Below are 9,270 nucleotides of genomic sequence, written 5' to 3'. Positions count from 1 at the left end.
CCCGGGAACGAACGGGAAAAGCCCAGCGTTTTCTATTATTCCGTTCCAAAAATCAATTGGATACGTGCTGCTAAGGTAGCAAAGCTACCAGGGTGTTGGGACGGTTCAACATCATGTGTGTATGTAAATCTTCTTACATACACACTAGTAAAACTTTCTGATTCATTAATAAAATTCTCTGCAATCCTCTTCTTTTTATGTTCAACATACAGACTCCACGTATTTTTTCTTTTACTTTTTCCTTTCTTTTTTTTTTGTGTATCCGTATGTCCTACCGACTACACAGGATTGAGATCCTGCCCCCAAAAAGAACAGTTTAATCTCTCCCGAGGTTTTTTTTTCCACTCATGCGTGAGCATGTAACAAGTAACTTTATCACGGCATAAAATGTAACAGTGTAAAAACACAACCTTGTTGTACTGTATGGAATATTTTCCATAAAAACATTGAATAGTTTTAGAATATCCCAGAAACTACAGAAATGCTTTTGTAAGAATGCATGGCATGCAAATGATTATGGTGGTGTATTTTTATCAGACACTCACTAGCATAAAAATCAGCGTTGGGATTGAATGCGAACACAGCAAAGGAAAGGAAAGCAATCCCTGTGGCTTAGTCTGATAATCCTCTGAAAGTAAATTGGCCCTACTCTAATCAACATAGTGGTTGGAAGAAAAGTGAAATCATTTCACTTGCAAGATAATAAATGCCAAATGACAGAAGGTGTCCCTGCGTGTTGCACTCTGTGGCTATTTCCTGTTTGATGCATGTCTCTCATGCTGCTCATTCAGCCTTTTTTTTTTTTTTTTTGGCAATGAAAACAAAAAACCCAAGCCTGCTTTAATTAATGAAGTCCAGTTTCACCTAGCTTGCCCTGCTGTGATAGTCCTGTTCAAAATGTTACCTGCTCTGCCCTTTGGGAAAATTGCTCTGTTCCCTGTTTGAATGCTGACTTGCAGGGTTCCCTTTATAGGTTTGGGTATCCAGACCCCAAACTGGGGAGGCTGAAGAATGCATCACCTTTCCCCCAGGAGTGTCACTTTGTTTTGAACTAGTCTTGTTTTAGAAATACTACTGCATTCTGTTCTAATTTTCCAGAGCCCCCTAATCTTCTTCCAGGCTCTTAATGATGTAGTTGATAATAGGATTGTTGGTATTAATTTGGAACAATAATGCCAGCTGCTTGCTTGGTGGCTATTGGCAGAGGGGTGACCTTGCAGGTCAGCTAAGCAGAACTGGAAGTGCTTTGATCTGATCTATACAGAGCCAGATCTGTGCACCCGAACAAGAGAAGCGAGTGAATTCTCTCCCCATGGGATGCTGATTCTTCTCCAAAGAGCAGGGAGGACAGCATGGCGGTGGCCCTGGATGCAATCCTCGCTCGGATCAAGGATGTTTGTAAAAGGAATGGTTTGCTCATCCTCTCAGTGTTGTCCGTCACCATCGGCTGCCTCCTGGGATTCTTCCTGCGGACGAGGCGACTCTCCCAGCAGGTAAGAGTGGCTCGCAGTGTGTCCCTGCAGAGGAAATGCCAGACTTACATAACAAAAGACATATGTAACTTGGGGAACTTCAGGGTGCGCTTTTGAAGGTAAAAGTCGTGTGTATGTGTTTGCTAAGATTGTTTGATTTACTCTGTTTGTCAATCTACATTGTTCTTTGGGTCTTTTCACATATTCTCAAACAATAGATTAGCAAAGGGTTCTGGTCTCTCAGACACCTGGCAAGCGTAGCAGGAGCACATTAGAATGTTGGAGGTATGGATGATAATAATGGACATTTAAGCTACATGAAATGTAGCATTTAATATAGGCCTGCAGAAACTGGTAATGAAATAGGATTTTATACTATTTTGGAACACATATAGTTAAAGAAAGCACCAGGAATATTTTTCAGCATCAGATGCACAGGGGTGCAGGTGTTTATGTTACACCAATGGTGTTTCATATTAATACATTTTAGATTTCCCATAATTAGCAGAACATGTTACTGAAATCACTTGGGGAATTCTCTCCCAGCATACATCAACTAAGCTCTTTGCTGGTGCTCATTTCTGCTGTATCAATCAGACAGCAACATGCATTAATAAATGCACTGTTGAGCACAAAATAGAAATCTCAGTTTAAAAATATGGCATTCAGTAAATGCAACTAAATTAAACCCATTTTGTGTTCTGCTACTGCAAACCACTGTCTGTCTGAACATTGTTTGTGTCCAAACCGTAGCTTCAAACATGTCAGGAAAACACACAAAATGCAGAATGGAGAGATTATTCAGGGCAACTGGTTAACAGTAGTTCCAAGAGATGGCACATTTCAGTTTTGTCTGCCTTTGTAAAGGAATGAACAATGCAGTGTGTTTATTGAATAAGAATGCATTATGTAATCTAATTAATTTTAAAATTATCTTTTAAAGCCTGCAATCTTTGCCGCCTTATCTTTGCACCAAAGGTGCAGATTTTAGCAATGTTATCTGATCCACAGCTCTAGCAGCACTCGTGAAGAGAGTCTGTCTTTAGCTCAAAATAATAAGCATCTCTCCATGTATTTCCAGGAAATTAGTTACTTCCAGTTTCCTGGTGAGTTATTGATGAGGATGCTGAAAATGCTGATTCTCCCTCTGGTTGTCTCAAGGTAAGTGAAGACAATGATTTCTCCAATAACTTTTGAAGTTTCTTAAATGAGATTTGTGATCACACTGGTTTAGTTGTGACTGAAGTAAGTGGCAGTACCAGAGGCATCACTGCCTGCTGTACATTCATAATTTTAGTGGAGCCATGAACATGTTTTTTAATTGATAGGATCATTTCTGCCATACCTCATACAGGTATTACTTGCTTTAAAATTAATGTGTTGGGTTTTTTGAATTATTTTTCTTTTTCCCTTGTAATGGGAGCACTTTTTCCTTCAAGCTACTTAGAAGTTAAATATATGGAATAAATAACCCACCTTATCAAAAAGCCTGCCTTAAATCTAAACAATTGAAATAATACACTATACAAATAAGATGAAAAAGCACAGTTAATTCAGTGTCCTGCATTTTGAGTGTGCTGTAGTATGATGAATATTGAAAAAAGCCTGTGTCTCCAGTGAGCTAATAATATATAGCTGGAAGTGAAAATTATTTCTTAGTATATTAAAGGTAGGACATTTGGTGGTGGCATTTCATTGGTAGCAGAATTCATGATCTCTATGCTGGCACTGACTGGTGCATGGTAGCTGCCTTTGCTGTGGGAGGATGTAACTTAGGGCAGGCTTTTCTCTAAGTTTGACTGTCTTCCCACTGACTGCAGTCACAAAAACACACCAGTTGGATGGCCAAAAACTCCCTCATGTGCCCAAGGCTGAGAGGTTATTAAAGAGATGGAAAGTAACAAAGCTAACTTTACCAGAGCTGAGAAAAAATTACTGCAATATCTCGTTCCACTTCTGGAACCTAATATATACACCAAGACTTCATCTTCCACTTTGAGAAAAAAGCAAGTTTCTAGTCTTCAGATCACTAAGAGTTGCCAAAAATGAACATGATTAACAGCACTAACTGTATTTTTAAATCACCTACCCTTATATCTGCCTTCTCATGGTTTTTCACAGAACAAAGCTGAGTCATGGTGCTTTGGGACCGAAACTGGTTTTATGACCATGGACTCACACTTGGTCCTGGCCCATGCATCTAGAAAACACCAAGCCAAAACATTTTTTGAGAGGTGAGAGTCTTCCAAAGGAAACAAGAGTCTTACATGAGGAAGTGGCATAGTAAGGAGGACAGAAAAGGGTTGGAGCAGATTTACATGTCCTTCCCTAAAATGTGTAGTTCTTTAGATCCTCTTGTATATTTAGAGATGTTAGGAAGCACAGCAGCACGGTAGGAAAGAACTGCTCTGGCACAACCTGTGATGGCTCTAAGTTGCCTGGAGAAGTGACACCTCTGAGCCTCACTGTCACAGCAGCTGCACTGTGTCCTCTGAGGAGGAAAGAGAAGAAACTTTACAAACTTTCAAAGAGGTTAAATTCTCCTTGCAAGACAGTGCGAGTCCATCTCCCTGTATAACAAACTAGCAGTGCCTGCTATTACAAACTAAAATGGCAGGGTTTGCAAGAAAAAAACACTCCAGATATAATGACATTCTTGTACAGTTTGGGCTTTTTTGGCTGGTTGTCTTTTAGGGGTTTTTTATAACAAGCACAGTATTTTCCACACATGCATTTCATAAAATCAGTAAACCAGTACTCTGTATTTTTACCAATCTGCATGCACATTTAAACTACATTTCTTTGTGCATTTGGAATATCCTCAGCCTGTCCTGCCAGAGCAATGGCATTTAAATTATCTTTTCAATTACTCTCTATTATTCTTTACAAAAGCCAGGAGCACAGCACCATAAAAAGAATTCTAAATATTGCTCTCCTAGTTGAAATTAATACAAGTTTTTCTTTGAACACAGAAGTAAAGAAATTACTTGTAAAGAAAACGAAAGGTGAGAAAGGAAGATTAAAAGAGGGACTTAGTGCAAACTACTCTGTTTCCAAGTCCAGAGCTTATTTTGAAGGGTTGTGGCAGAAGTAAAAAAGTGGCAACTGCATGGGTCAGAAGATTGACAATGGACTAGAAAATCTTGCACTTACAGACCACTAGCACAAATCCAGCATTAAACAGAAATGGCTGAAAATTTTTACTCCCCCTCTTGACCTTATTTTTAGAGAGTTAAAACAGGAGCTTTGTAGATTGTATCCACTGGGAATGAGGAAATTATGATAGTCAGGTATCCCTGAATGGTGTTTATTTTAAAAGTTCCTTGGACGCAGAGGAAATCTGTCAAACAACAGGAGACTGTTTCTTTGATGTACAGTTTCTTGTTTTCCTGTACTTTGTCCTGCTCCTGAAATTGCTCTATCCCAGAGCTCCTGTACCTGTTTCCCATGTCTCCTGTCACCTGTGGTCTTACTTTTTCTTTTCCCACAGACAGGAAAATCTTGGAAAGGCAAACACCACCCACGAGTCTGTCAGTTTGAGCCCTGCATGAGCTTTTGTTTTTGTTATGGCATGGACCTTCATTAAGGGTGGGGGTTGATATTACTTCAGTTATCTGGTTACATAAACATAAAGCTTCATAGGATCATAAAACAACTTTTTAAAAAGTATATATTTATTGCACCCATCCTCTGCCTGAGGCTTAGCCCTGCTCATACCTATTAGTAACCCCTGTGTGTAGAGTTTGTTTTTCTCAGCTGTGAGAACAGGTACCCACACAACACTTCTGTTAGCAAGATAAAGAAAAAAACCTGAGACAAATAGTCTGACAGTTCATGTCTGCCTAAGGGATACTCAATACTGGAGTCTTAGAAGATCAAATTTTAGACCCTGTAGTTACTAGATGTTCACTTCTTACTTTATGTATAAACACAGGATACTGCTGTTAAACCTGGGAACTAAAATATTAACAGAGTTCAGAGAGAATAGGAGCCAAATCTGAATTCGTAGTTACACATTTAGACACTGGCCAAGCTCTTACTGCAGCTGGACAAGGAGATGTTCTCACCAAGCCTGAAAGATCAGCTGCAGAAGATCTGAAGTTCCCTGATTTCTCTTTGGGACAGAGGCTTCGATGCTCATTTGACAGGGGCAATGCAAATAGTGTATTTTCTTCCTTATGCGCAAAATGTTTCAACCTTCAGCACATCTCAGGTTTTCCAGCAGGCACGCACACAGTTTGCCATGCGTCCTGCCCTGAGAGTGCTGTTTATCAAACCCTTCAGGCAGATCCCGCTGCTCAGGTTTGTTAAACCCCCTTTCCTTGTCCCTCCGGCATTCCCGGCGCGGCCGGAGGTTCGGGTTGTGATAACTGTAATGCACCCTGCGGCCACCAGGCGGCTCTGCTGGGATCCCGAGGAACGGCGCCTCGCTCCCCGCGCCCGATCCTCCCCCGCATCCCGGCGATTGCCGGTGCCACTGCCCGGGAAACCCCGCATCCCGGCGATTGCCGGTGCCACTGCCCGGGAAACCCCGCATCCCGGCGATTGCCGGTGCCACTGCCCGGGAAACCCCGCATCCCGGCGATTGCCGGTGCCACTGCCCGGGAAACCCCGCATCCCGGCGATTGCCGGTGCCACTGCCCGGGAAACCCCGCATCCCGGCGATTGCCGGTGCCACTGCCCGGGAAACCCCGCATCCCGGCGATTGCCGGTGCCACTGCCCGGGAAACCCCGCATCCCGGCGATTGCCGGTGCCACTGCCCGGGAAACCCCGCATCCCGGCGATTGCCGGTGCCACTGCCCGGGAAACCCCGCATCCCGGCGATTGCCGGTGCCACTGCCCGGGAAACCCCGCATCCCGGCGATTGCCGGTGCCACTGCCCGGGAAACCCCGCATCCCGGCGATTGCCGGTGCCACTGCCCGGGAAACCCCGCATCCCGGCGATTGCCGGTGCCACTGCCCGGGAAACCCCGCATCCCGGCGATTGCCGGTGCCACTGCCCGGGAAACCCCGCATCCCGGCGATTGCCGGTGCCACTGCCCGGGAAACCCCGCATCCCGGCGATTGCCGGTGCCACTGCCCGGGAAACCCCGCATCCCGGCGATTGCCGGTGCCACTGCCCGGGAAACCCCGCATCCCGGCGATTGCCGGTGCCACTGCCCGGGAAACCCCGCATCCCGGCGATTGCCGGTGCCACTGCCCGGGAAACCCCGCATCCCGGCGATTGCCGGTGCCACTGCCCGGGAAACCCCGCATCCCGGCGATTGCCGGTGCCACTGCCCGGGAAACCCCGCATCCCGGCGATTGCCGGTGCCACTGCCCGGGAAACCCCGCATCCCGGCGATTGCCGGTGCCACTGCCCGGGAAACCCCGCATCCCGGCGATTGCCGGTGCCACTGCCCGGGAAACCCCGCATCCCGGCGATTGCCGGTGCCACTGCCCGGGAAACCCCGCATCCCGGCGATTGCCGGTGCCACTGCCCGGGAAACCCCGCATCCCGGCGATTGCCGGTGCCACTGCCCGGGAAACCCCGCATCCCGGCGATTGCCGGTGCCACTGCCCGGGAAACCCCGCATCCCGGCGATTGCCGGTGCCACTACCTACCCAGAAAGTAATAAACTTTCCATTTTCTTTCACTGTGGTTAATTATAAACTTCCACAGACACACACACATACGGGATTCCTTCACCTGCTTCCATGACAAATTGATTGGCAGAGATACCTGTGCATCACTCGAGTTTCTCAACTTCTTAAATGCTTGAAGTAATCAAATGTGATGTCAATGTCTTTGTGCTCTGCACGACACAAAAGACTGGGAAAAGAACAAAAACACAACTTTCCTCTTAATATCTTCTCACATTTGCTAAAGACAATATAAACCCTCTGACCTGCTCCTGTCTGTGCCAGCTCCAGCGCAGGCCATGCTGGTGGGTACTGTGCCACAACTCATGCACTGTCACCTTCCTTCAGAGCATCCTTGTCCTTGTGCCCATTCCCTGCCCCAACATCTTCAGCTCATGTTACCAGCTTTGTACTGATCAGTTCTCAGTGGGCCAAACTTGATTTTCAGTAAGCATGAATGCATTGAGTTAAGCTTCTTGTGGAGGCTGGTACCGAAACCTGATCTGTCATCATTTCATAGTTTTGAAGAATAATACTGGACTGTAATAATATGGAAAAATTTCCCACTGCTGAGGCATTTCTAATGCTGCTGTTTGGCATGGATTCCTTCCAGTAGGCCAAGGACTCACACTGGCATTTTCCACAGAACAGAAATGCAACTCTCCCTTTCTGTTCAAAATGCAGAGGTGCTGGTGAGCCCACAGGGGAGGAGGAGGTCTGGCTCCCAGCACTGCTTTGCTGTGGGCAGGCAGGGCCACCACATGCACCTAAGATGAGCTGCAAAAGTGTGTGTGCTGCAGGCCTGTGAGGAAGGCTGGAGAAGAGGCAGGGCTCGCAGCCCCTGGTTCTTTTTCAAGTTAATTCTAGAAGCCCACACATTCTTTCTCTCCTGTATATGTAAAGTTTTACAGACCTTACAGGAACATAACTCTCTCTGAATTAACGTGTTATTAGTACGGGCTCTCACACACGCAGTGTTTGACTGCATGAGCTTTGGTTGTTCAGAAAAGCAGGCTAAATCCAGAGCTACAAAGGTTTGTACCAGCTGAACCTCCCCAGTTCTCTTTGTCCTGTATGTCTACCTAGATATGTAAGATAAAGTTGCATCCTTTATTCCAGCACCCTCCTTGTTTATATGATTAAGCTTTTATCAGCAAAGAGCTATAGGGCTGAGTTTTCTAAGACTGTGATTAGCAATAAGCAGTGAGAGTGCTTCTGGGAAAGAATTGTGGGGGCAGACTTGAATGGTTCAGCTGTTGTAACAGGCTGGTTACCCCAGCGAATATTCCCTTTGGAAAAAACAGTTTCGTTTTTTAAGCTTAGGAAGATTATTATATTTTGTATTTGCCACCAACCATTTTCTAGGTGCTTAAGAAATACTGAGTAGCAGAGATTTGATTCTTTTCCATGAGCAGATCTTGTTAAAGAAATATTATTCTCTTTATAGGCAAAACTAAAGAACTGATTTGACCTGTATTTTTTAAATTACAAAGCTTGTTCCAGAGAGTGTGTTGTGCCTGGTACAAACAAGTGTATGCTAATAAATTTTTTTTATTTATTTGAAGGCCCATTTGGGGGGTAGTAATAAATATTAGTTACTATTGTGGTTTTGTTGATGAATTAGATACAATATTCTAAATATAGTATTGTCTTTCTTTAAGGGGATTCCTGTCCATAATGCCATCAGTTCTGGTAATCCTTCATCCTTCTGCTCACATTCCCAAGTTGGTGATTCTTACTCGTGCTCTTAAAGCCTAGTACTTAATTAGAAACTACTCTTTTTAGTACCCTTTTCCCCATATTTTTTTTTCTCTGATTTGGGGAACATGCTGGCATTTCAACATCCCACCAATGACAAATATTGCTCATTGTGTCCTAGTGGAATTCTGTCATTGTTCAGCTGTACTGAGCCATAGCAAATATTGCCTTTCAGAACTCCTTAATTACCCCTGAAGAGTTCACAGTGGTGTAAGGTGTGCAAGAGGAGATGCTGTGGGTGCAGGCAGCTGGGCAGTCCCTTATGCTGCCATCCCAGCTGGGCAGCCTTGGGCCGGATGAGGCTGGATGGTGTCGGATCGGGCTGGCTGGTGTTGGATGGTGCTGGATGGTGTTGGATGGTGCTGGATGGTGTCGGATCGGGCTGGCTGGTGTTGGATGGTGCCGGCTGCTGTCGGA

The 9,270-nt window shown here is 45.0% G+C and overlaps 1 protein-coding gene across 2 annotated transcripts in view; it reads left to right on the top strand.

Annotated features, from left to right (window-relative positions):
- The first annotated feature begins 325 nt into the window (after window positions 1-325).
- SLC1A7 (solute carrier family 1 member 7) overlaps window positions 326-9,270 on the top strand; it is a 52,713-nt gene continuing 43,768 nt past the window's right edge. For both annotated transcript variants that reach the window (XM_017733475.1, XM_008633045.2), the window contains exons 1-2: window positions 326-1,493; window positions 2,554-2,633. In XM_017733475.1, the coding sequence (XP_017588964.1) occupies window positions 1,353-1,493; window positions 2,554-2,633 (221 nt within the window). In that variant the 5' untranslated portion in view covers window positions 326-1,352. The remainder of the gene's footprint in view (window positions 1,494-2,553; window positions 2,634-9,270) is intronic.

This window comes from Corvus brachyrhynchos, unplaced genomic scaffold, assembly GCF_000691975.1.
Source record: "Corvus brachyrhynchos isolate BGI_N302 unplaced genomic scaffold, ASM69197v1 scaffold34, whole genome shotgun sequence".
NCBI lineage: Eukaryota > Metazoa > Chordata > Aves > Passeriformes > Corvidae > Corvus > Corvus brachyrhynchos.
Note: the sequence above shows the minus strand (reverse complement) of the source record. Positions and strands in the feature narration are given on the sequence as shown.